At 51.2% G+C, this 27,081-nt stretch overlaps 2 protein-coding genes and 1 long non-coding RNA gene across 3 annotated transcripts in view; 1 reads left to right on the top strand and 2 right to left on the bottom strand.

The window, feature by feature from the left end:
• ATP6V0D1 (ATPase H+ transporting V0 subunit d1) overlaps positions 1-22,720 on the bottom strand; it is a 38,816-nt gene extending 16,096 nt beyond the window's left edge. The window contains exon 1 of the mRNA XM_010962474.3: positions 22,475-22,720. Within this exon, the coding sequence (XP_010960776.1) occupies positions 22,475-22,604 (130 nt within the window). The 5' untranslated portion in view covers positions 22,605-22,720. The remainder of the gene's footprint in view (positions 1-22,474) is intronic.
• Positions 12,679-22,468, top strand: LOC141578668 (uncharacterized). The gene is made up of 3 exons (XR_012509259.1): positions 12,679-12,837; positions 14,572-14,719; positions 19,442-22,468. It is a non-coding gene; the product is annotated as an uncharacterized LOC141578668 (long non-coding RNA).
• Positions 22,721-23,434: 714 nt separating the features above from the next.
• On the bottom strand, positions 23,435-24,973 carry AGRP (agouti related neuropeptide). Its single transcript, XM_074371228.1, has 4 exons — positions 24,360-24,973; positions 24,105-24,237; positions 23,855-23,946; positions 23,435-23,656 (listed from the first exon to the last, which is right to left on the bottom strand). The coding sequence occupies exons 1-4, from the start codon at positions 24,402-24,404 to the stop codon at positions 23,474-23,476; spliced, it is 453 nt and encodes a 150-aa protein (XP_074227329.1). The 5' UTR covers positions 24,405-24,973; the 3' UTR covers positions 23,435-23,473.
• Between the last annotated feature and the right edge of the window lie 2,108 nt (positions 24,974-27,081).

Below are 27,081 nucleotides of genomic sequence, written 5' to 3'. Positions count from 1 at the left end.
AATTGTGTCCTGCTGCTACCCTGATCTGTCCCCACCGCAACCTCTCTGTTGGCTCAGAGCCCACTCCAGGGAAGTCAGGCCAAGGCCCTGGAGATGCCCCAGACCCCTGGGCCATGAGCCAGGACACTGGGCCCCAGAGTCCAAATACAAGTAGAACCATTGTTCCCCCAAATGAGACAAGAACGTCTGGGAAACTCCAACCCAAGATGTCATTCACAACCCACAGCCTTTGAGGCTCTTCTGCATGGTGGGCTCCAGGATGGCCCTAATTTAGAGCAGAATAAGACATGCTGCCTACCCTCAGGAGCCTCAGGGTTAGAGAAGCAAGCCATCGTACTCCCAGGCAGAAACATGCATATGAAATGAAGGAGCTGTCCTGAGCCACTGGAGTAAAGTGGAGATGGCACCAAGATAAGACTGAAAGGATGAAAGGCAGGCCAGGCCAGGCAAAGGGCAGGGACAGGAAAGTACAAAGGAAACAGCTGGCATGACTGACGAGTGGCCTAGAGAGTAACTGAGTGGTGTGAAAGCTGGGAAGAAAGACTGGCTTTTCTCTAGATTGACTGAAAGCAGGTAAACCAATCCCACGGGCTCTCCTGAGCTCTTAAGAGCAGGCATGAGGAAAAAGGGAGGAGAGGGCAGAGCAGAAGGGCCCTGGGGAGGCAGGACAGGTGAGCCTCAGGGGGATCGTGGCAACAACCTAACAGTCTCTCAGCTTTTGCCCACCCACCCCAGTCTATTCTCCACCCAGCAGCTAGAGTGGTCTTAAAACACCAGGCAGACCCCATCACTCATCTGCACATCCCCCTCAAGGCCTTTCCCTGTCCCCTTGTCTGGAGAGTGATGAGCTCTCTTCAAATGTTCCTCTTTAGAGGCCTCTCCTGCAGCCCCACCCCTCTGTCCCTTCACTTGTGCCACTCTTCTTTGTAACACATCCCACGTGGCACATTGTCACATAAACCACAATAGCAGGGACTCTGGGTCACTGCAGTATCCTAGAGCTTAGAACAGAGTATGTTCTGGTGCATTTTATCTAACTGTGTAATGAATGAAAGACTGGGGAGAGTTGTGAAGATAGCAGGAGGGTTTACACCTGGATTTTCAAATGGGGGACACTGTGGTAGTGATGGCAGTGCCAAGAACAGTGGCTGAGGAGGGCTCTGCATGTGCAAGTGCATGCGTGTGTGTATTAAGGCTCAACAACGGAAGCTAGCTTCTGCTGATTGAGGACCGCATGCTTTCTGTCTCCTGGGAAGGCTGCTCAGAGAATGACAGGAAGGATCACATGTGTGAACATTTCCACAAGCACCTGTCCCCCTACTTGGTTAAGGCATCCCTGAGCGTCTGTGGTCCATGCTATCCTGGGCTGAAAGGAAAGGTGGTCCATGCTATTCTGGTCAGAAAGGAAAGGTAAGTGGTGCACATCATTGCTCTACAGACTTAGGGGATCCCTGTGATGACCCTTCTCCTGTACCTCATCAGGAGAAGAATGCTCCCAGCTTGACGTCAGCTGTGCCAAAGAAGAGATGGACGAATGTATGGGAAGGAGGGGTGTGCACACCACTGGGGTGGATACTTTCCATCTGGATCTCTTGGTGGCACCCAGGTGGCAGGTAGCATTGTGGCTCCTGGGCACTTAGAGTAGATTTTAACCTCGTGAGGCCTCCAGAAGGCCATAATCATTTGCTGCTTTTACCATCACTCTACCATTCACACCTTTTTCCCCATGGCCACTCAAAAGAGGGACAGAATAAAAGGTGGGGAAGGGAGAAGCCACCAGCCCCCTGCTCTGCCCCATAGAACCAGCTGTCTTTTTGCCCAGGAGGTGTGCGCACACCTATGTCCTTGCCCCAGGCTATCTGCCATGAGCCCCTGCCCTGGGCTCTGTTCCTCCCCGTCCTCACTAGTCCAGCCAAGGACCACCTATGCCAGGAATAAGACATAGATGAGAGAAGGTGCCTTTGCTCAGTAATACTCAAGTTGTTGCAGTATTTGATTATGCATTTGGTTGTTACAGAAAAATCTGTAATTGTAATTGAAGGGTTTCCCTGTAACAGCATACGCCTGTATTTCTACCTCTAGTAATGGGTTTTCTGTGCTAGATTTTAATATCTTTGACTCTGGATAAGTGCACAAGTTAAAAGAAAACAACAACATGGTTTACTTGCACAAAACTGATCAGTTTTGAGAGATCCTCAATGCCCTTGAAGTGATTTTTGTGGGTATGAAACAAATGGTGAGAATATGAATTGTTCCCTCTTATTTTCACACTGAAATTAAGTCTACTTAATTTATCAAGTCATATTCATGCCTGGATTTTAATATACTTTTATCTATCAATAAACATTGTGAAACTTGAAAAAGCAAGCAGGCAGGGAGTTCTGTCCTGGGCACAGCAGGTGCTCCAAGCGCCACTAGGGGAAGCCGCAGGGTGGACAGCCACTGAAAGCCCAGGTGGGGATGTGGTATTCTGGGTTAGACGGTCTGGCGCAATAGCTGTCAGCCCAAACCTGTCTGTTTATCCATCCAGCCACCACAGCTGGAAAAGAGCCCTTCTTAGGCGGTGAGACTCCTTCCTCTCCAGGTCATAGCCTGGGCCTGGAAGCCAGGCCAGATGCATAGAGCAGAACCCAGTGCTCCTGGAGGGCCCCTCATGCCAGTGGCCCCACTATTCTCTAGGACAGTGAGTTCTGGCCCTGGACTGCAGTCCAGCCTCCTGATTCCTACCTTCCAAAGCAGCCAGGGACCAGGCCCCCACAGGCACCCTTGCACATGCTGCTGGGAGGCTTCCCCAAGTGCCATGCCGTCACCTCCACTCTAGCCGCATAAGCTCTCCAGCAGTGGGGAACTTCTCTGTCCCAGCCTTGTCTTTGCTCCATGTGGTTTTCTCCCTGGGAAGGCTCGCTCCATGACTCCCTCACTGCCAAGCACCCTCCCCCCTCTTCAGCCCCCACCAACTCCATCTTACCTGGCACTGGTCAGGTGGAAGTCAGCACCCCCAAAAGGGGAGAACCAAGACCCACTCTAGCTAGAAACAGATGGGGCTCTGCTGAGTACCCAGCCCTATGCCAGAAGCAAACTGTGTGCTGGACCTCCCAGCCATTCCCATTTCACAGATTCAGAAAAGAGAAATCAGAGGGAACATTAAACGTGTCCAAGAGTCCCACAGTGAAGCATAGAGGGGCCAGGATATGGATCAGGCCTCATGGATTCTCTCCATCCTCAACTCTGGTCTCCACTCCTCCCCAGTCCTTTACATTTTTGACCACGTTCTCCCACAACTCTCGGCCCAGGACGAGCCTTTCAGATATAGACCCCGCTGCCCATGCAGACTTAAGTCCCAGAAGAGCTGGTAGGTGGCAGAGCAGTGAGAGGGGCCAGAGCAGGCCCCCTCCATGACCTTGGAGGCAGCCTGGACACTTACTGCCCACCTGACAGAGGCCCTAGGCTGTCATGACTCGTGGGCAAGCCCCTTTGGCATTACTTGCGGCGTCAGCCATTCCTAGAGAAGCTCATGCATGTGAATGAGAGGGGCAAAGCTGAGGGGTGGGCTCTCCATTGCACGCCCCCCACTCCTGGGGCTTAGCATGGGCCTTAAAGCAAACATCCCTGTGCCTTGGCCGCTGAGTTTTGCTGAGACTGCATTTGGGGACTTGGCTGCTGGAATGCAGACGGCCGGGTGGTTTCTGCTGGCGTTTGTCGGATCAGAGCAAACCCGGGAGACTCTACTGAGAATCCCGCCCAAGGCCTGAGGAGTCTTCCTTACCAGAAAACTCATTTTTAAAAGCCCCTCAGTGACGATGTCAAAGGGCCACTGCAGACCACTTTCCCTGGCCACCCCCCACTTCTCTCTCTGATCCAGGGAGCGGGGACAGCCCACCAGCCAAGAAGGCGACTTGGAAGCAACCAGACTAGCCAATCGCTCAGCTCAGACCACACAGGGCTTCTGAACCAGCTCTGACCCTGTTCGAGAAACCTGGCACCCAGGCCCAGCGGCTAGCCACCCCAAGCACTTTACACAGTCCTCAGGCTGGGACAGGCCCATTAGAAACCACCCCCCACTCCAGTTTCCTGCTCTGAGAGATGCAGAGGTGTGACTGGGGGTGGGCTCTGAGCACAGGAGAAGCCTGGAACTTGTTGAGAGCTTCGTGGGAGACTCAGCCACCCAGCCCTGGCCCAGTCCCCGAGGGCAGCCAAGGATGCCAAGGACTCTGGGAAGGCAGGGGCTAATTCTGCTCTGCACCCTGAGCTCAGCAGCCTGAAAGCCTCGGTGATGGCCCCTGAGAGCCCCAGACGTGCTTGGGCTGAAGCATGAGTATGTTCTGGTTAGCACAGACTCGGGGGACCGCTCTGGTCTACCCACAAGCCCAGCCTTCTACCCCAAATCCTCCCATCCATGGCCCGGCACCAGGAATGTCTGGCCAGTTTGGGATCTCTCACAGCGAAAGACTTCCTCAGAGGCTGGTTTCTCATGTCCAAGAAGATGCTGCTGCTGTCAGGAAGTTCTCTCTGCAGTCCCATCTAAACTCCTCCTCAGAGGAAGCTGATCAACTCAATTTCCCAATGCCTCCAGCCTCCCCTGAGGACCTTGGACCTACTCCCTCAACCCCACCCAGGACCTTCTCAGATCTCCTCTGCTCCCCAGTGTTGCCTGTCCTGATGTTCTGGTGAGACTATCCCCTCAACTTCACCTCCCAGGGGCTGCCCAGCCCCCTCATCACTATGGTGCCCTTTTGCTGGCCTTCTCCTCACTTCTTGGCTCCTTGCTCCCAAGTCCTCTCTCCATACCATCACCAGAGTGAAGTCCTCCAACTCCAACATGTCACTGTCACCTTTACCCAGTGGCCCCCAAGGCCCCAGAGCTGAAGAGCTGGAGCCTGGCCTCCTAGCACAGCCTGTGAGGCCCCAGCCCCACACCCTCAGTCCTAGAACTGCCTCAGCCTTAGCCCTTGACTCTCTGCTCTACTGGTGCTATCCTCTGGCTAGGGCAACCTGCCTGTGATCTCTGCCCCAAGTGGATCCTCCAGAGAAGTCCACCGGAAGCCCTTGAAGTCCAGGAAATCGGGTTGCTTCCTCAGGCTCAGCCAGAGAGGCTGGGTTGGGAGGGCACCCCTGTCCACCTAGAGGTTGCCTGTGTCAAAGGCCATTGCCCCAGCCCCAGCAGGATCCAGCTAAGCTCTGTGAAGGTGCCTGGGCAGGCTGCAGCCAGACACCATCTGGCATGGCTGTTCCTCCCAGGGCTCGCAGGGCCACACCAGACTCAAGCTGGCCCCACAGCTTCCACCTGTCCCTCCACAGCCTGCCTACCCCCAACCCAGGTCTTCTGGGCCAGGACCCCTCAGCAGCAGAGCCATGGCCCCTACTAGCACCTCTGATTACCACCCTTGCTCCTGATTAGCAGGTGGGCATGGGGACCCCTAGCCTGTCCAATGCTCTCTCCTCTCTGTGGGACAAAGTGTGGGTTTGGCAGCCAGCTCCAGCCAGAACTTGAGAGGTGGCAGCTGGGCAGCCCTGCCTCCCATCCAGTTTCTGAAACCTTTCTCAGATCCTGGCAGCCCTGAAAGTGATCTTTCAGCCCCTCCAGGGCTCCCAAGGGCAGATAGCACGTGGCCTCTGCAGTCCCTTCCCAAGGTCCCCAGGGAGGCAGGAAGGGAAGATCTCAGTCCATGCCAGGGGTTGGTCCCATGCTGCCCCAGGGGCCCAGCAGGCACAAAGGCAGCCCCTGGCACAGTACACTAGGCAGGGCGGCCCTCTGCTCTAGACTCACCCATGGCCTCATGGCCCACAGAGGGGCCCTGCTGGCCAGCTGGCCACGGCAGAGCGTGAGAGGACACTGTGTTCCCAGACTTCACTTCTGCTTTTCCAGAGGTCACTCAACGATGCTCTCCTGGGGAGCTCAGGGGTTTTCAGGAATTGAGGCTGATGAGTGAAACCAGATGTGAAAATATGCTCCCTAGAGCCTAGCGTGCCCATCCTGCCACTCCCTGAGGGGTGGTGGAGCCTTGGAGCCTGTTCTACCACTTCCCTGGGCCCAGGTGAAGGGGCTGCTTTGAAGGGCCTGGATCTGGGCTCTATGTCCAGTGCTCGTTCAGCCCCAGAGCCTCTCCAATGTTGTATCATCCAGGGGCTCCAAGCAGGGAAGCTTAGACAGATGGATAGCTATGGACAGATGGCCAGGATGGTGGCCCAATGGAGTCAGAAACCCCCCTCTCTGCTCAGCAAATGTACTGTATCTGAGTCTCCCCCCAGCCTCTGGGAGTGGAGGAGACCTCTTCTTCATATCAGCTCCAAAGCAGATGTGTACACTGGCCGGCTGGCTCTGCAGGGTCACAGTGCCACATCTGGAACTCCCAGTGTGGGAGCCACAGCATGGAAACCGTTAACCCTGGGTTTACCTGGGGTCTGCAGCACAGACTAAGCATCCTTCTCACCTCCAGGCCTCTGCCAGGGCCCATCACAGGCTCCCTGCAAACTTCATGTAACTATCTAACCCTGGGTTCCAACTCTTCCTATCAAATGCCAGCTCTTCCTCTCCTTCTGCAGGTGCCACCTGGCATTCCCCATCCAGACCCTTGGCATTGCCCCCTCCCCAAACTGAGGTGTCTATGGCCTCTTGCCAGCCCAGTACAAGTCCACCCATCACCCATCAGTTGGTACATGCAGAGCCACAGCCCCCATCTGCAGCCCCATTTGCCAGATTACTGGTTTCAGAACATGGCTCTTTAGGTAGCTGAGTGGAGCAGGGGAGAGAGAGACCCTGGGCTTTGGGGCCACCGTGACCCAGGTTCAAATCCTATCCCATGGCTTGGCCCTAAGCAGCTTGTAGAATCTCTGGACTCAGGCCCCTGGCCAGTAACCTGGTGAAAGGCTCTGCAATACCAGCTTTCCACGGTACTCACCACAGATACGGAACAGAGGAAGGGTTATATGGAGAAAACTGAGCACAGCACACCAGTCTCTCTCTCCTGGCAGAGAGGGTCCCACCCAGAGTCTCCCAACTGACAGGCTCAGCCCCAATCAGGCAGTCTGTGTTCTGACTCCAGGCTGTCGCTCAGGCTGTCCTACTCAGTGCTCCACAGGGTGCCCCTGCCCTTCCTTCCCATGGCCCTGATCCTTCTACCCGGGCTCCGCATGTCCTCTCCCCACATCACAAAGGCTGCAGGGGCCCCTGTGCAGCACAGGCACGCACACACACACAGGCCCCACTCTGCTACCTCCTGGGGAAGGACAAACAGAGCTGGCTCAAAATCTGGGACTCCTGTCCTCAGGCCCATGTCTCACGTCACCTACCAGCAGGATCATAGACAGCTGCTGCACAGCCAGGCCCCAGGGACAGGGACAGAGGCTAGGACCCAGCTCTGCACCACCTACCACCCAGTGAGCTGCTTCCCTGGGGCCCGCGGGAGCAGGCAGGAGGTGGTGCAGCCAAGGGCAGCTCTTGCTCCACGGGAAGCCCCTGGGCTGGCGGGCCAGCAGTCTCGGGAAGAACCTGGAGTCTACTGCTGGCACAGCCATATGCAAGTTACTGGGTTTCAGTTGGCATGAAGCAGAGATTCTGCAGGGAAAGGACAGCAAGTTCTCCTTCCTCAGCCCCTAGACTGGCATTTTATTTCACACTGGAGGCCTTTCAGTGAGGTGCGGCATTCCCAGAAGGGGAATGGGGCTGATCCCCAGAGGTGGCCCAGCTGACACCAGGGTCAGTGGCACCACCCAGCAGGTACAGGGATCTGATAAGCGGGAGTGTCACACCCCTTATCTAGGAAGCAGCAGGATGTCTGACTCAGGTTCACCACCCTTCTCCATGCTCCAAGACAGGTGGCAGGTGGTAGCAGAAGCACATTTAATTACCCTCATGCTCTCAGAAACACCTCATCTCCATGGCTCGGAGAATGAATACATCACTCACAGCCCATGAGGAAGTCAATTCAGCCAATGGTCAGGAGGGTGCCAGGCAGGTGACGGTCCCATGTGCCAAAGGGAGGGGCAGAACTAGTTACTGCTGCACCCAGGGCAAGTTCTAAGAAGCTCTCCTCTGACCGGGTGGAGAAGGAGACCTGCCTGGATAGCCCCTCCCCAGGACATCCCCACCCGGGGCCGGAGGGCTCCACGGGACTGGCATGTCCCTCAGGAGATGTAGGGCTTGGAGGGCAGCTTCCCTTGTTCCCCTGCTGCAGCCCAGGTTGAGAATCAAGTGAGCCAGCCTCACCCTGGGAGGCAGGGGCCACACCTCTGCTGCTGCCTTGTACTTTAACCTTAAGCAAGCTCTCTCTTCTCCAGGTTTGCGACCACAGCTATAGCGCCTGCAGGATGGAATGGATCTGGGGCTGCAAGGGAAGAGCTTTTTTTCATTTTCCCAAAGGCATAAGTTCACCTGGGTGTTAAGTGAGAGAGGTGAAATGGTGTGGGATGGCCTGGTGTCAGGCAACCTAGAGAAGGCCAGCTACGGCAAGGAGCTCCTGAAAAGCTGGTCCATGCCCATATCTGGCTCCCAGGTCCACTGGCCCACACCACCTGAGTGATCCTCTCAGACACAGATGCTCAGCTTTTGTTTCACATGCACAGGCCTCTGGAGGAAGGACACTAATAAAAGTTGGAGCTCACTTCAATGGGGGGAAAGCAGTTTTAGGACCCCCAGAGGCTGCTGTTCCCAGTGAGATTAAGCCAGGTCAGGCTGGATCCTGGCTGGAGCATCTTGCCAGCTACATGGTATCTAGAATCAAAGCTATGGAAATACCTATGTCCTATGGATGGGCTCACAATCATGCCTCATTTGGGGCTGTGAGCCGTGCTGTTCTCAGCACAAAGCCTCATTTCCCTGCAGCTCACAGAAACAAGACCAAGCAACCCAGGCCAAGAGCAGAGCTGATCCATTCTATACCCACGCCCAGAAGAACCAAGAGGCTTGGGCCAGGCAGTAAGTGGCAGGAGCAGTAGCATGCATCCAAGCCGATCCTGTATAGCACCCCTGACCCTCTCACCCACCCTGCTCAAGGGCCTGATGGGTCACGTGCAGGGAAAGCAGTAATATGCCAGACTGAGCGTGATAAGCACAGAGGATGTGGGTCAGTCCCTGGGAGAGGGGTGGTCACCTGTTCAGGGAGTCCCAAAGCAGAGGCTAGGTGGAGGAATGGGGGTGACAGGGAGGCAGGAAGCCTGGGCCAGGCCTGAGGGATAACATTCCAGGACCCTGATTTCCCCCAAACCTTGCCACATGGATCCAGCCTGGAGCTTAAAGTATTGAGGGTCAGGGGAAATGGGTGAGCTATAACCTGTCAGCCTTGGGGCCTTGTCTGCTGGGTCATGGGTTGCAGCTCACCCATATTCCTCAACTCTCAACCCTTAATTTCCAAGCTAGATACCATGGACAAGGCCTGGGGGAATGGCAAGGGCCCCAGAAACAGGGCTTCTTTCACCTGTCTCCTCATTCCTGAGTTGGGGGCTGGATATGCAGAAGAACAGCATAGGCCTCCTTCAGTGAACAAATGAAAGAAAGAATCCAAAAATGTAGAGTGACTAAACAGTAGAAGGCAAGGTGAGTGTCAGGAGACCATAAGCAAGGCCTTGGGCCTCACCTGGACCCAGTTTCCCAGGTAAAATAAGAAGGGTGGCTAAGGTTACCTCCAGGGTCCTGACCAGCTCTGACACTCCCTACTTGGTCAGGCCTGAGTCGCATTGACTCCCTGCAGCCCCAGTCCCTGAGGGCCACTCAGGGCCTTGGGTGAGTCCAGAGGCCTTGGTACCCATGAAACAGCCCTGGCAGAACTGACAGCAGGTGCAGGGGAGGCCCAGAGCTGTGGGGCAGCAGTGGGCAGGAAAGGCCAAGTTGCAGCAGCGAAGACACCACAGATGACTTCTCAGAGGGGAAAGCCCCATCCGCCAGCCAAACATGAAGCCTCAGCTGAGGTCAAAGCCTGAAAACCATTGCCTGAATGGCCAAGCGGGGGAAAAGGTATGGTGCAGGGCCAGGCCACAGTTGTCCAGGAAAGCAGTGCCTAGCACCCAGTCAGGGCTGTTTCTCCACACACCCCTCTCCCAGCCACAAGTCTGCCTGCCACCCTTCAGGACCACCCACACTCACATGGGGGCAGCCCCACCCCAGCCCTTCAAGCTGCAGGGTGCTGGATACAGACAGGCATAGCAGACAACAGGTATACAACAGCAGCTGAGCCTACCAAGTGGCCCTTCAGGGTCCTGATTTTCGTGACTCTAAAAGAGGACAAAGGCCAATATTCCTGGGCAGGATAGATTTTTTTTTTTTTTAATCAGCTAAGGTGTAGGTGTTGGAATTAGGCAGAAGCCAGGGAGGTCAATGGAAAGACTCCTCTAAATTGGGGTGCAGGGTAGAGGAAGAGAACAGTCAATTATCTGATAACATGTATATCTACAGCCTAGAGAGTTTGCGGTGCCTAGTTTGAGCCTCTCCCAGAGTCACCCTACACACTCGTGCCTATATGTGCCACATGTACCCTTACATGACCCCTAAAGTGCTGAAGGAGGTTGGGAGGACAGGAGGTTATCCTGAGGATGAATTTTCCCTCTCCTGAAGGGACCAGAGCAGCAGGACCAGAGTGGAGACCACCTGGGGAAGGGTGGTGCTTCTGGGAGCCTGGGAAGCATGGCCCTGATCCCCTGGGCAGCCTCAAGCTCCTACTTGCAGCCCACAAGACCCTTGGTTCATAGCTAGCACATTGTGCTGTAGCTACTGGTACAAGTCTGAGAACTGCCAGAAAGACCCAGGTGGGGGTAAATGAGGACAGTGTGGTGGTCAAGGCTGGAGCAGCCTGAACTGGGCACTAAAGTGGAGAGCATCAGGGAATGTTCCCTGACCTTCCCCTTCCTGACCCAGGAAGCTAGGGCACAGCAAAGTGAAGGTGGGAAGAGATGGACAGACGGGAGACACTGAGCCAGAAGCCCTACTTAATCTGGGCAGGCCAACTGGGACTTGGGTGAGGGAAGTAGGGCCCAGGGCAGAATCCCAAGGGACAGTGCTGAGCCAAGAAGCAGAGATGCACCAGTTGGTCTAGCCACACCCCCTACCCCGGCTCTGAGGCAGCTGAATAGGCCTGGTGCACTCTCTTGTGGCCAAAGGGAGGATGGCACTGTCAACAACCAGAGGCTCTGCTCTGGCTTCCTAGGATTTAATCACAGCCTCAGATTCCTGGTCTGCATTCCCCCAGTCATTGATCCTTGGAAGAAGAAGCTGCAGACACCTGCAGAGCCATGCAGGAATGTGTCATAAAGAACAAGAATAGACCTGAGGTGGATGTGAGCCTGGGAAAGCCAGAATGAAGACAAGGCGAGGTTGAGTCTGGTCATGAGGGACTGGTCTGTCCTGCATCAAAGAAGACAGAGCCTTCTGAGGATGGGCATCCTCAGCCCTCTACATTCTTATTCTCTAGTTCAGCTAGACCCTCCCAAATCTCCAAACTCCTTTATCCCCCGTCTCTAATGCCTAATGCTGTATCTTTTTTAAAAAGTAAGTGCTTCATAACACAGAAACAGGACAATCTATGACACGGTGCACCCCTCCAGGATGGGGGATTTAGCTTCTCCTCCCCAGGACCCCACAGCCGAGCCCCCTGCCAGTACTAATAAAGAGTTGTCACTCATCCAATCATACAAATATCTATTGGGCACTCACTCTGGCTAGGCACTGTGCTGTTGAGTCCTAATAACCAGCAAGTGATTTCCGTTTCATTTTATAGGTGCGCAACTCAGCTTCAAGGCATTAAATCACATGCATAGTGTCACACAGTTGGTCAGAAAAGGAGCCCAGTCTGCCTGATGCTTGGCCTCATAGAGAACTCAAGAAAAGTCCTGGTGACCCAAAGACACCCTAGGATGCTGACCTTGAGCAGGCACAGGTGATTTACAAGACAGATCATCATGTCCTCACACCTGTTCATTCTTGATGCCAACCCTTCTAACAAGCTGGAGTGCATCTGACAGCTGAGCCCAAAGCACAAGAACAGCTGCAGGTTAGAAAAGGAGTCTAGGGTGCTGTAGCAGGCATTCAGATCACAGGGGGCCAGGGACAAACTACTGGAGGCAGACCTGGGCCCTCAAGGACAGTGGTTCGGTTCCATCTCATTTCAAGTCTTACAGCCCTAATTCGGGAGAAGCTCTGCTATGTTCAGTGTGTGCTGCAAAGAAAGCAAGAAAGTGAGACCAACACATTCCAGAAGGGTTCTATGCAAAATGTTTCAAATTTCAGTCTTTCCCGCTCTGCCATCCAGAAACCTGGGTCACCCAGAAAGTCTCATCTTCAAGGGTCCTGGATGGCTGACATTTGCCTGTGCTGAGGTCACCTCAAAAGACCATAAGCATAGCTTTAGGCACTGGCTCCATCTCAGAAACCAGGCCCAATAAATCACTGAGTAATTCCAAAGACAAACATGTTATCACTCACCAGAGCAAGTCTTGACATAATCTCCTGGGGCAGGGCTTGTGAAACAGGGGTTATCAGTTCCTGTGTGGATTATCTTGACCATAAATAGCTTCCCAGATAAGATCAGGCTAGAGAATATACCAGCACAAGATGTAATCGGTGAAGGGAAAGCAAGAGGTAGGGAGGGGAAGAAGGAGGGAAGGGGCAGGTGAGAGGTGAGCAGGTGAATTGTACCTGGACGGGACTTTGGGGCTCTGGTCTGAATGAAAAGAGGTGTCCAGCCTTGGCCTGGGCCCTCATGCATCCATGACTCTGAGTCTTTTTGTGTGAAGACAAGGGGTTTGGTGGGGGTTCCCTATGACTCAGATTAACCCTACGATGCTTTGAACCAACAGGTGGAGGAACGCCTCAGGGTCAGCAGCAGGGGTCTTGACTTGGACAGCTGAGGGGTAAGAGTACCTTCTCTTTGCTTGCCTGTATGTTCTAATTTCCTTTATTTTAGATATCTTTAGCACATGTTTAAATCATTAAACACTTGTTCACTATAATACATTCAAATAATAGAAGAGTACTTAAAATTAAAAACTCACATATTCCCCCTCCCAGCCTCTTCAATCCCTCTCCACAGAGACAGCCACTCTAGACAACTTGGTATCTACACTTCCAAACATGTTTCTCTGTGCACATTCCTCTGACATTCTACCAAAATGGGACTATGATACATGCAATGCTTTGCAACTTCTCACCTAATAAGATATTTCTAAATCAGTGTTTATGGAACATCATGCTTTTGAGCACTCGAACAGTATTCCACTACTAGCACAGACCATGATTTTTTTAACCATACCCCTGTCAGTGGATACCCCGCTGGTTCTAATAGGTTGCTGTTATCAACTAGGCTGTGTGAACACCTCTGTACATGCCATCCTTTGCTAATTTAGGAGCTACGATCCTGTAAGTGGGTATGCAGGGTTGCACAGTACATATACATGCAATGTCTAAACAAGGTGGTAAAAACTTGTCCCCCAAAGGATCTACACCAAGTCACCCTTCCACCAGCTCTATTTTTGGAATTTTTCTTAGAAATTATGTTTAGTTAAAAAGGAAATCAAAAAAGAAGAAAAGAAAGAAAGAAACCACCATACCCAGTCTTGCAGGAGGAGGCATGGCGGGAATCTGGACGGGAATCTCTGGTTGTTGCTTTCCCAGCTCTGCTTGCCAAATTAGGCTCCAGGCCGAGTATCCTCATCAGGTCACGCTTGTGTCCACTTGGCCTGCCATTAAGGCTGCTCTCCAGCCTCCCGGCAGGACTCGTGAACAGGACTAGGCTTCTAAGGAAGCCTGTCCTGGCTGCAAGCTGACAGATGGCAGGACATAGGCTGAGCGCCGCCCGCCAGCATGCTGAAGACTTCCAGATTGGTATCTTTAGTGCTACTTCCCCCAGATCCACACAGCCACCTCTCAGATACTCTGAATTAGCATGTCTGAGACAGAACACCTCCTCCTCCACCACTCTGTCCACGCCCCAGACCTTCTCCTCCTCTGACGGGCCTCATCCTAGAAGCAATTCCAGCACCACTCAGTCATTTATGAGGCCAGAAGCCTGCCTTCTAACCCTTCTCACCCTCACACCTAAGGAAAACTGGCCCAATCTCATGGGTCACATCCCCTAAGCTGGCTGCTGACCCAGTCCTTCTGCCCTCACTCCTGCCCCAGTTCAGCCCATGTTCTCCTACCTGGAGAGCTGGAATAGCTGCCTGCTTCTAGCCTGGCTCCTCCTAAATGCATCCTCCAGAGCCCCAGACCAAGCTTCTAATTGCATCACACCACCAACCCCACCCCTCCACGATCCCCTTCTTCTGCATCTACTGAGAGCAAGTCCAAGCCGGCACATGGCAGCAAGCCCTCCCTCCAGTCTCTCCTAGCCTCCACCCCTGCTCTGGGGGCCCCACCCTCCTGCAGCAACAGCCAGCTGGAGAGGACCAATTGAGTTACCACCAGTGATCCATGCCAGCTTATCAATCCTGGGCACTGGGAGGGCCTCCTCACACAGCAATGCCATTGCCCAGGGCAGGCGGGACAACGTGGATCCTCAAACATTGAGGGAAAAACTTGAGGTGTGTATGGGGCCCAGGCTCTGCATAGCTCAGAGACCCCACGTAACTGTTCCCTTTGTTTTACAGTGCAACTCTCCGGTTACCACCTTCTGGATGCCCTTCTCCCAGTGCCTCCCAAGCTCCTCTCTCTTACTTGTGGTCACTGGGCTGCCAGAACTGTGTCATCTCTTCTGACAGTCAGATTACATCTGATTCTGAGAAATTCTCGACTGAGGTAAGCCCGTCTTGCTATCCAAGCTGTAGTCACCTAATTTCACTAAATCAGCGAATTCTCCTCTGACAAACGAAACATACAAAATGTTTCCAGGCAAAAGTGTAAACAGCAACTCTTAAGCAAGACATTTCCCACACACAGACTTTGACCTAACTCAAGAATCTCTTTTAATCATGACTCTCATCCTTCCTAAGCTACATATCCTTCCAGGGCCTTCCATGAACCAGCCCTATGCACCTGTTCACATTTAGCCCTGCACATCCCTGACTTGTGCACCACTCTCTTTCCAGTGCCCAAACTCCTTTGAGATGCTATGCAGTTTGACGTTTCTGAAACTCCTAACACCGTTCTTCTTCCCACCTCCTTGACCTGGCTAAGTTTTGTGTGTGTAACTGCTTTTTACTGATATATCATTCATACACCATACGATGTGTCCATTTGAAGTGTACAATTCAATGGTTTTTAGTATATTTGGAGTTGTGCAAGCATCACCACAATCAATTCTAGCACATTTTCATCACCCCAAAAAGAAGCCTACCCTTTAACTCACTCCTCACATGCTCCCATTGCCCCCAAATATACCCTGTGCCTACTGGACATTCAGTGCTGTTTGGTGTCCACCAGTCTGCCCATTAGGCACATGTGCCCCCAAGCAAGGCCTGTGCGATACGCTTTCATTACACACTCAAGACCCAGCATGGCGCCTGCCTCCCAAGAGTGACAGGAACGAATGACCACAGTGGGAGCAGCTGGCTTCTCTGATTGCTCACTCAGCACCAGGCCCTCTGCTTACACTACACTAACTTTTCAGGGAGATCCTATTAACACTCTCGCTGTGCACCTGAGGATAAACCACTTGCCCAAGATCGCAAAGCCAGTACGTGGCTGAGCTGGGATGAGTTCATCAATGAGCTCTGCTCTGTCTATACACTGTCTCCTCTGTTCTCATTAAGGTCACCAAGGACTGCTGAAGGGCAAAACCAAACAGACAGCCATCTGACTTTATTTCAGTCTCTTAGCCACACTTGGCATTCACCACCCCCTTCTTTTTCAGGTTCTTCCCTGGGGCTACCCATCTCTCAGGGGATGCCTTTGACTTCTGGCAGGACCATCTCTTGCCCTATCCCTGCTTAACAAAAGCTCTTCCTATAGGAGGGTCTCATCTCAGGCCTCTACTCTTCCGACCCTATGCTCTCCCTTGGGGTCAGTGGCCACACTTCTACCCTACCCTGATTCTCCAAGCTCAAACCTCACACCTGAGCACCAAAAGCAGCCTCCACATCTTTATTTAAATGGCTCACAGATCCCTCAAATCCCATCTTCTCACTCTTTCCCCAACCTGTTCCTGCTACATTCCACTATTATTTCACCCTGCTACCTACACAGTTGCCAAAGCCACAGATGAAGATGTCAGCCTTGACTCTTCATTCTTCCTCAGCCCCCTTATTCAACCCACAAGTCCTACCAATTCCTCTACCTATAATTCCCCCACCATGTTGTGTTCCCTGCCAGTGCCTGAAGACAGGTTGCCATCATATTCTCTGGTCTGGATTACTATAAAACCCTGCAGTCTGTTCTTCCTACCTCCAGTGTGGCCCCTACCTCCAAAACACTATTCAAACTGCAGGTACATTCTAAAGTACAAGCCCAGTAGTTTTAACCTCCCATCCCCTGCATTTAGGACAAAGCTCTTCCTGTGGTTTTTGCAATCCTTCAGAGTTGATCTCGTTCTAGCCACATTCCTGGCCACCTCACAATTAGTGCTGAATAACATGCCACTCCTGGTGACACCACCTATATTTGCATTTGCAGTTTCATGTGACTGGTGATTGGCTAGGCCTAACCTGGAGTCTTACTTTCCTCTTTCTATATGAGATTGTCTCTTGTGAAATAATGTTGAGATGCAGAAGGAAATGTCGTAATGACCAGGAGACAAGTGATTCAAGATAGAGAGGAATAAAGTGTTCTGGAAGACAATCAGTACATCACACATGTGAACTCTTCAACCATGGTCCCTGAACATCTCACTCACTGGCTGAGGAAAACAGTCCTTGGGACCATTGAGCTCACGTGGAAGTTGAGAATATCACAAGGCTCCTCCTCCTGAATGCTAATTATAGTTCTTTACAACAGGAAGGAGACGCACTGAATGGCCCAAGTGTCAGGTAGAGCGCCCATTCCAAATTAGGAACTGGCATCTGGTACCCGTCAGTTGATTTGCAGCTACATAATCTAGCAAGCCATGTTTTTCTGTATTCTCCAAGTTTTTGAGCAGGAAGAGAGCTAATTCGTAGAAAAAATCCTAGAAACAAAGACCAACTCAGCAACAATGAGAAACCCCTGGATTCAGATTATGGTCTCTAAATATCATTTTCCAATAAAAAGAACCAGGTTCCCCAAGAGAAATGATGACTTTAAATCTGGGTCAGGAAATATACAAGATGAGATTAGAACATACTGTCATCTCAGTAATAAGAAAGGCTACACGGTTATGTTAAAAAAAAAAAAAAAAAAACAACTCAGCAGCCTATTGTATAAGCTACCACTAGCCAAGGGACAATTTGAGCAACAATAAAGTTAAAAGTGGAAGCACAACAAATAAGTTAAAACCCACAAGTGCATTATGATACTAAAGAAACAGAAGAACAAACTGTATTAGTCAACTTTAAAGGATGTTGGAATACCAACTCATTATTTTGAAAGCTAGTAAATACGGGAATCAAGCATTTATCCTGCCTCTCCTATACAGACTATATTTCAGGGTAACCAAGTAGCTGATTACTGGTAATTTCCAGGTATAGAAGTTTTCAAGCTAGTAATTGCAGAAGGAAACATAAAATTAAAATATTACCATTCTGCAACTTCTAATAACATAATGGTTCTAGGCAACAAATGTCAATGATTCCTAAGTCATAAAAAGAGAAACAACTAGACAGAAACAACTCCCAATAGAAGTACAAAGGTCATCTATTAAATATTCTTTTTTAAAAAATGGAATCAGGATCTAATGAAGTCTCTATATCTAACTACCAGTTTACAGGAAAAACAAGAGACAGAGGAACATGTTAAACTATACAGCAGGGATATAATCAGCAAAACTGAGATGGAGGGAAAATCTATCAATCAAATGACCCAGCTTCATCAATAAATAAAAGGAAAAGTGAGACAGAAAACCTATAAACTGAAAGACTTGCGATAGCATCAATCAATTGAAATATATGGATCATAACTGGATCCTGATTGAAACTAGCAAATCATATTAAAAAATCATTAGGAACGCCTTCTCAGCACAGTGGGCAGCGAGTCAGTCTCACAGAAAATCATTAGGGACAATCAGAGAAATCTAAACACTAAATGGGGATTTGATGACATCAACAAATTGTTTCTTTTAAAGAAGGAGTAACAGTATTGTGGTTATGTAAAAAAAAGTCAGGATCTTTTCCAGAGACATCAAAACATTTACAGCTGAAGTGATATGCTGTCTACGATTTACTTCAAAGTAATTTGAGAGTGGGGAGATAAGTGGAATTATTATTGAAACAAGGTTGATAATTATAACAAGAATTGATTATTGTTGTAGTTAGGTGACTATTTATGGGTTCATTATACTATTCCCTCTAATTTGTATATGCTTAATGAAATCCATAATAAACAGGGTTTTTTTTGGTGGGGGTAGTAATTAGGTTCATCTATTTATTTTTGGAGGAGGTACTAGAGATTGAACCCAGGACCTTGTGCATGCTAGGCATGCACTCTACCACTTGAGGTATATCCCTCCCCCCAATAATGAACAGTTTTAAAGAGAAAATAGGAAGGAGGAAATTCTGGAGGACAGAGATGGAGCCTCACTCACACCTGAGTTCCCAGCAGCCAGTCAGACAAATTAATAGCAGTGCTTTTAGGCTGAAGTCAGGGTCAAAACTGAGGGTTTAGGTTCAGAACTACGGTAATACCTTGAAAATACCTGCCTGGCTTTCTTATGAGGCACAAGAGTTGGCACACAGTAGACCTTCGGGAAGTGTTTTTTGAATGAGCAATGAACGCTTGAACATCGAAGTAGTCCTATATATGTTCCTTGAGATCTGAAATATATTCACTCAGTCATATCCAACCACCTCAAATCTGGCAGGCCTCTGTGAAGGGGATGCTCCATACCATCACTCTCTCTGACCCCACACCCAGTGCTACAGAGCCAGGGGCTTCCTCCCCTGGGCTCAGCTTGATTTTTTTAAACCAAGGGTCTGGGTTCCCAGAAGATTTGTACTCTCATCCCCCACACTCCACTACTCGGGGCTCCTTTTGGTCCCACTGACTGGCCCAAATATTGCTTTTGCATGCTGGTGTCTTTGCCAGAAATGCTCTCCCCACCCTCCAACCCCTACCCTAGGCCCCAGCTCTCCACACAGCTGGCTCCTCATTGTTCATACCTCAGCTCCAACATTTTCTCCTCAGCAGGGCCTTAGCCAGTCATGCTCTAAAGAAAGTTCCTCTGTGATTCTCTATCACTTCTCCACTGTCTCTTTCACAGATACCACCCTTAATATGCAATTATATATTTCGTTTGCTTTAAAATAACAGGAACAGCAGCTAACACACTGAGTCAGCACTATGTGCCAAGTTCATGCTAAGTGTTGTACAGGGATTATCCTGTTTAACTTTCACAATCACCCCACCAGTAAAAAAATATGTATCATTTAATTTATTATTATTGCCATTTTACAGATGATGAAACTCAGTACAGAGAGGTTACATGGCCACAGAGCCATGAAGGAAGCCCACGTTTGTAACTGATCTCTTAATGCCGTCCCCTGGCCCCAATGACCTCCACCTCCAGTGAAGATCAAGAGAATATCATTCAACAAAGTATCTCAGACCCTATCGCAGTGACCAGCATAAAAAAAGGTGCTCCAAAAGTATATGTAGAATGAATGAAAACATTTAAAGTAACACTGTATGATTTCTCTTTGTATATCTCTGACTCCACTTCCCCACAAGTCCCTAGTACACGACCCAGCTTCCAGAAGGTACTCAACACATCCCCAAACACTCGGGGTCGGAAAGAGCTTTTGTTACCACCCAGCTCTGTCCCCTCAGTTCACCAAAGGGGTAGGACCTCTCCAGGTTCTTTCTCCTACCTCTGAGAAGAGATAATCAAGCAAGATGGATCATGGAGGACACATGGACTTCAGAGGTCCTAAGAGACTGAGTTCTAACAGAAGAGGTCAGTAGCAGATGCCCTGATGGAGTGGAATCCAGGAAGGAAGGCTAGGGTGCGGTGGAGGGTCTATATGTACTTGCCCAAGCTTGCAGAACAAATAAACACCCTCCACCCAATGCCCTGCATCTTCTGGAAACTGTCCCACATTTAAACATGCTCTTTGGAAATCTCATCACCTCAGGACACACCTCCAGATCTCACTAGGGACCACAGGCTTCTTTGGTCTCCTCTTCCTTCCTCCTCCCACCTCCTCTTTCCCTTTTTCCTAAAGATAAAGAGGCAAAAACACCTTGCAACAAAGGCCTGGAGGCCAGGCCTCTGGTGTCACCTTCAGAAGCAGAGAAGGCCTTTCTGTAGAGGACAAGTAGGGTTTCTGGGCACTTCTTCCTGCCTCCAGTTATCTTCGGTGCTGGAGAGTCCTGAGCATAGAGTCCCAATAAACTCAAACTCTATGTTGGGAAACTTCTAGGAAAGCAGCACAGAAAAACCCCACAGGAGCTGCAATTGGGTTGAAGAGGACAACAGTCTAGCCTACCATGGCCACAAAGGGGTTCTAAAGTAGGATGGAATTGGGCCTGGGCCTTGAAGGGTGAGAATCATTGGGTTTCATGGGGATGAGAAGGAAACAGGAAATGGCTAGTGCAAATAACACCAAAAATGAGCTAACAGTTACCTAGCATTTACTCTGTGCTTGGTGCTGAGTTAAGTGTTTCACACGCAATAACCTGTTGACATCTCACAACCTTGTGAGATAAGTGCTGTTAATATATCAAATGAAGTACCCAAGGCCCAGAAGCACTAAATAACTTGTCAATTCAGTAATTGGTGGGGCTGGGATTCAAAGTCAGATGTGAAAGTCCAAAGTCCACCACACTATGTGCACCAAGAGCTGAGGGATGGCTTGTGTGAGGGAAAGGAATGTGTGTGAACCCCTGAATGTCAAACTAAAGGTCTGGATGGTGATCCCCAAGGGGGACAATGTGCTGAGCAGTGCTGTAGAAAGAATGGCCTAACATGTTTGTGGCAGATGATGGAGAGTCTGCTGGGAAGATGGGAATCCTGTGCCCCCAGAAGCTCTACAGTGGTGGGGTAGGGGGGCTGCAGCAAAAGTGAGGAAAGCCTAGAAAAAGAAAGAGTCTACCAAATTGCCAGTTGGTAATCAATGGTGTTCACCTTCAGATTTAAGCAAATAAAGATCTTCCTCCAGTCCCAGTCCATCCACAAAACTCCCATTAAATACCAACTGTGTACCAGGCCCTGCCCTGCTTCTCCTCCTTTTGCTACAGTGGATTCAATCAGGTTGCTGGCAAGTTTCTACAATCCAGCACCTTAAAGTGCTCTCCTCTCCTTCCCCACCTCCACTCTCATAAGGGAGGTGAGTGACTTTTCTTCCACATTTATATTAAAACCAGAGTTCACAACCGTATTTTAACTTAAGTTTTTAAGTTTAAAGGTATTTATTTTCACAATACTGGTCTATTCTGCAAAATACACACTGTTTTTTTTTAAATTGAGCTCACTTTTAACCTTAGTAAGTTTATGAGAAAATGTTCTTCCAAAAGTGAATCCTGTGGTTGTCTTCCCCCTTCAGCTACCAACCAGGATGCTAGCAGTACCTCTGTTCAGGATATCACATAGAGGTCAGGGATGGGAACTCACAGCCCAGCCACTGTGACCTTCACTACAACCTCTGGGAGGGAGAGGAGAGAAAGCAAAGACTGGAATCAGGGACATGTTTAATTCTGTAAATTTGATGCTGTGCCTCAGGGAGTCAATCCCACTTTCGAACTGTGTATCCTGAAAAGAAAGGGGAACTCAGCTTCTTATCATTCTTGCACTAAAAAAAAACCGTGTCCCAACAGGCATCCTCATCGGAGGGGAGGGGGGAAAATATTGTCAAATACATGTGCATGAACTCCCAGACTTTCAGGGCCACTCCCTTGATCTCCCAAACACTGCCTTCAGGAGGCTACTCAGCCAGTGGTTCGGCGATGGGAGGAAACTCTCGCTAAACTGGCTCAGCAATTCCCCAGAAAGACTCACTCTGCAGACCAACGCAATGATCCTAAAGGTCCTGGTGTATGTGTTGGGAAGAAAAGCAGGGCACGTTTCCGCTTAGCTTCCCTAAGCGTTGCCACGGGACAGCTGTCTAGCTAAGTCAGGGTAAAGAGGCTTGTAGGAGCACATCTCGCACCAACCAACCACTCCCGAGAGACCCTCTCTACCGCCGGAATAAAGCGGGACTACACCGCGGGAATAACGCAGGAAGAAGAAGCAGAGGCGAACCACTGCGGTTCTTAAAGACTTGTTTGTGTTTAGGCCCACTCGGAGCCCCAACTGGAGGTCGATCCCCTTCCGGCGCGCCCGCCATCAGCCCCCAGATTCCAAGCGAGGCCTCTCAGGCCCGGATCCGGCTCCCCGACCTCTCAGGACCTTAGAGAACCCCCAGCTTCCCCTCCCAGACCTCGGAACCTTCAGGCCCGGGCCGACCTCCTTGTCGGCCTTTCGAGGCCCGGCAGCCTGGCCCCGCGGCTCACCCTCGAGCGTCTCGCACTGCACCAGGTTGAGGTAGTCCGCCTGGGTGAGCACCCCAGCCTTCAGGCCGCGCACCAGTCCCTCCAAGTAGCCATTGTCCACGTTGAAGTAAAGCTCCGGGAAGAAGGACATGGCTGCGACGGGAGCAGCGGGACCAGAGGACCCCGACCCGCCGGCACGCAGCACAACTCGAAGATCAGCTGACACGGCGACCGCAGCGGGCTGTCAAGCGCATCAGGTGACGCGCAAGCGCCTCACGTGATCACAAAGGGGCGGGACTCGGAGCAGCGCCCGACTTCCGGGTTGTTTCGCGCGGAAGAGTTGCGCAGGTGCGGACTGAGGACAGCCCTCTGGCGCCTGCGCGCTGTGGGGAGGAGTGCCCTCTTGAGTCCTAGGAGGGAGCGGCTTGGAGTGTGCGAGGCTGGCCGCGTGGTGGCGCCTATGGCCACTGGAATTCAATTGGGCCTTCTCTTCTAGATTTCCAGAATTTGGAGCACCTGGTACTGTGGGGTGTCAGAGGAGTAAAGGGTGTGGGTGGTGCTTATTATGCTTGGAAATATTCCAGAGTGTTGAGTCAGCCTTCCTCTGAGGGGAACTAAGTCCTATGAGGGGCGGGCTTCTCTGGGGATCCCACATCGAGTTGGCCCCAAGCAGGCCCTGGAACCTAATGCTTACTAGCCAGGCAGAAGCTATAGCCCCTACGCCGTGCTGAGCTCCCCTTTCCCGCATTTATTATACGAAATTCTCAAGAGCTGAAGCGTGGCCCTCCTCTGCTTCCCTCAACAGCGCCTAGCACTCTAAGAGCAGTCCTGTAAGTGACTCATGATGGGATAGAGCAGGCCCTGGGGTAGCGGTTTGTGTGTGGTTTCTTGGCTTCGCGGTAACTGCCCCTGCCTTGACCTCCCTCCGACAGCCACGTTCGAAATAACGCCACAACCCTGGGGTTGGTCCCATCCTTTATTCACGCCCCCCGTCCCAGCCCTGACCCCGACGACGGCCAGCTAGGTTCGGCTGCAGGGGTTGGTGGTAGTACCCAGCTTGCGGCAGTAGCAGAAGGCATTGAAGAAACGGCAGTAGCACGTGGCACATGGGTCACAGCATGATACCTGGTGTCCCAGACAGGACTCATGCAGCCTTACACAGCGACGTGGGGAGCGCGGCTTGCGTCCTTCCGGATCTAGCACCTACAGGGATTGGGGAGCATGGGCCTCCAAAGGCAGGTTCAGGATCCTGCCTCTATCCAGGTGGGATGACAGTTGAACACTGGGAGAGATGGTCTGCAATGTCACCCCAAGTAAGGGGATCACGAAGTAGAGATAGAGTATGATGCCTGACGCCTCCGCCCAAGGCTTGTGGCCTCACCCCTTTCCCTGATCAGTTACCTCTGCTAAGGCCTTGGCCTTAGCCTCCTGCAGCAGGGCCTCTTCTGCCTGTTCTGCATTTGTTCTCTTCAGCGGGGGCTGCAGGCCCAGGCCTGGGACAGATGATATGAGAGCAGAATCCCCCATGCACACAACACCCACCTCCCAAACCTGGGATTGGGCAGCGGGAAAGAGGGCTCATGCCAGGCAGGGTAGTTTGTGGCCAGAGGGTGTCCAGGCACCACCCAGACCCACCCCTGCCCACACTGACCTTGGAGCTCTAGGAACAAGGCTTGTTCAGGCCTTCCGATGCCCTCCAGAGGAGCCAAGCCCATCTGGGCCCCCCTCATGACAGGTATAGCCAGCAGCAGGGCACAGCTCAGCAGCACTGTGGTCAGCATGGCCTGGCTCAGCAGGAAGACCCACCACTTAGTCCCTCCTCATCCTTGGAGCACCCTCTAGGTGCCCTACCCCAGAGAGAAGCCCCCCCAGAGAGGAGGAGTCTCTGCCCAACCTGAGGACTTACCTCTGCTTGCTGGATCCTTGCCCCACGAGTTCCTGGCCACCCCATGCCCTGGATTTATATGGCAGGGTCTAATGAAGCGCCCACACGTCACTGCTCCCTGCAGCCAAGGCATGAGGGGCCCTCCCTGGAGGATGGGGGCACAGTTCAGGCCTCTTTCACTGGAATCTGGGCTTTTGGATGCTCTCCAAGAGGGGTACACTTCTCCAATTTTGGGTGAGGTCTCCAGGAGCCACTCAAAGTTTGGGAATAAAATAGGGGGTTCCCAGAGCCCCCAGATTTCTGCAGGACAGGGACCCGGGGAATGGATAGGCTGGAAGCATCAGCAGTAACAAAGCAGGCAGCCCTGAAAGCTTAATTTAATTTGTGGCCCCGGAGATGCTCAGTCATATCCTACGTGTTATGTTGTTTCCTTTGCTTCCAGGAACTTGGATCAAGGGCATTGAAGAGGGTGATGGGCCAGTGACCAGAATGAGGTGGGGGTTGGGTACAGATCTAGACTCTCAGGTTTTGGGGGGAGACACGGTGGGGTGAAGCCCATCTAACCAAAAGCAGGCCTTTTTGCCTCCATCCCTAGCCCTACCTCCCTTCTCCTTTCTTCCTCCAGGCTCCCTCAAGACCCCCACCACTGCTCCTGCCCCTACACCATTTTTCTCCTGGGGTTCCTGGAAGCCAAGGTGGCAGAACGGACTGTTCCCTGGGTGGGCGAGCAGCTTCAAAGTAAAAAGCTTTCAGGTTGCCTGCCTCATTAGTGCTAATGACTGCTCCTTTCCGCTCTGTGTTGTCAGGCCAGTGCCCACGCCTAGTTCCATCAGCAAAGTGGGACTGCCCTTTGTGGGGATGGTAGGACATACAGGACCCCACCTGTGCCTGCCTTTCCTCACCCCACTGGAGGGCCCTTTATCACACATTTGCCAACCTGGGAAAGGGATGCAGGCTGAATCAGCTTCCAGGACTCAATGTACAAACTGAGCTGGCACAAAGCAGCCGGAGGAGGATAAGAGGCTTTGAGATTTGCAGCCTAGGTTCACACAGGCTATTCTGACCAAGGTGAAGCCTAAGGAAGTCCTCCCAGCAGTGGGTGGAAACCACAGGTTGTCACCTGGCAGCCTTTGCCCTGATGTCAGCACCAGCAATTGGTCTTGGTGTGTGAGTTGCGTGGGGAGGGGCCCTCTGCAGAGGGTTCATCCACGGATGGGCACTGATGTCTGTGATCAGTCTGGGATCAGGCTGGCACTGGGGTCACTTGTGGTTGGCTCAGGGTAACAGTCCTAGAAGTTCAGAAGTTCATCTACTACTGCCTGGGAGAGGAGGTAGGAGAGTAAGGAAAAGGCTCTCTGAGGAGGTGATCCCCGGATAATTTAGCAAAGGGCCAGGCCTCATTTCTCCCCTAAGAATGGTACTGACATTGACCTTGCTCTTCCGGAGGCTATAGCTGGGCCCAGTGGCCCACCTCAGGGCCACTCTTCTGAGAGTGGTACAGGGTAAGGGTATCAGGCACCCAGGTGTGCCCCTCTCTCAGTTGGGCCACTTGGAGCTCAGGAAGGGCAATACATCAAATATACCTGAGGTACTTTTCCCCTGACCCCATCCTTGGAGATTCTGGATGAAGAGATGGTGATAGGGAACAGGGACTGCTTGTGGATTTTGGAGGTGAGGTGGGGGCTCCGAACACTTGGCTGAACCTCGTCACCACTCATGCTAAGAACAGCTCTTCAAATTGGGGTTGGGGGGGTGCTCCTTCCAGCTGGATGCTCCTCCAGCCAGGCCCTCAGCATCTTTGCTCATCTACAGAAAGAAGGTGTGTGAACGCGGGTGTATCAGCCCCATGAACAGCGATAGACGAGGGCTCATAGGGGCAGCCCGGTCTTGATCAGATCCAATAAGGGAGACAAGAAACTCAACCATCAAAACACAGTGGAATGGCAGTGGGGATATAACTCAGTAGTGGACTGCATGCTTAGTATGCACAAGGTCCTGGGTTCAAGCCTCAGTACCTTTAAAATAAAAACAAATACATAAATAAATAAGAATAAACAAATAAACCTAATTACCCCCAAAAAACAAACAAACAACAACAGCAACAACAAAAACAATGGAATGACCAGGGAAAAAGAAAACGTCAAATCAGATATTTGATGACATTAAGGAATAATTGTTAATTTTTTAAATTGTGATAATGGTATTGTAGTCATGATTTTTTTAAAGCATTCTTATGTTTTAGAGAAATATAATGAAGTATTTACTGATAAAATGATATTAAGTCTGGGATTTTCTTCAAAATAATCCAAGGTAGGGGGGATAGCAGGAGGTGACATGGTTGAAACAGAATTGTTCCTGATTGTTGGTTGGTGATTGTTGAAGCTAGGTGATGGGTACATGGGCTTCATTATCCTATTACTGCTACTCTTGTACATATTTGAAATTTTCCATAATAAAAATTAAAAACAAAAGGGATTTTCTTAAACGCAGTGGGATAAGGGCTTTGATACAAGAATGCCAGCTGGTGGAGGTAACACCTCTTCCCCATACTGTAAGGGGGCTCAGGCCCAGAGACACACCTTCCCCTTGGGCCTTGCTCTAATTCCCTCTTTCTCTCCCCTGACAGGCCTCCCCCCTCAGTGCTGGAAGTAGGCCCTTTATTGGGATCCCCAGAACACCTGGTCTGTGGCTGGAGTGCTCAGATGAAACTTCACAAAAGGCCCACAGAAGACAAATAGGCCCA

This window comes from Camelus bactrianus, chromosome 9 (genome assembly GCF_048773025.1).
Source record: "Camelus bactrianus isolate YW-2024 breed Bactrian camel chromosome 9, ASM4877302v1, whole genome shotgun sequence".
Classification (NCBI taxonomy): Eukaryota; Metazoa; Chordata; class Mammalia; order Artiodactyla; family Camelidae; genus Camelus; species Camelus bactrianus.
Note: the sequence above shows the minus strand (reverse complement) of the source record. Positions and strands in the feature narration are given on the sequence as shown.

Bases quoted from the DNA above. Each gene is read 5' to 3' on its own strand.
- AGRP (XM_074371228.1), bottom strand. From the start codon at position 24,404: ATGGGGTGGCCAGGAACTCGTGGGGCAAGGATCCAGCAAGCAGAG. The intron at 24,238-24,359 runs GTAAGTCCTCAG...CTGCTGAGCCAG, and splicing joins CAAGGATCCAGCAAGCAGAG to GCCATGCTGACCACAGTGCT. The intron at 23,657-23,854 runs GTAACTGATCAG...CAATCCCTGTAG, and splicing joins AGGCCAAGGCCTTAGCAGAG to GTGCTAGATCCGGAAGGACG.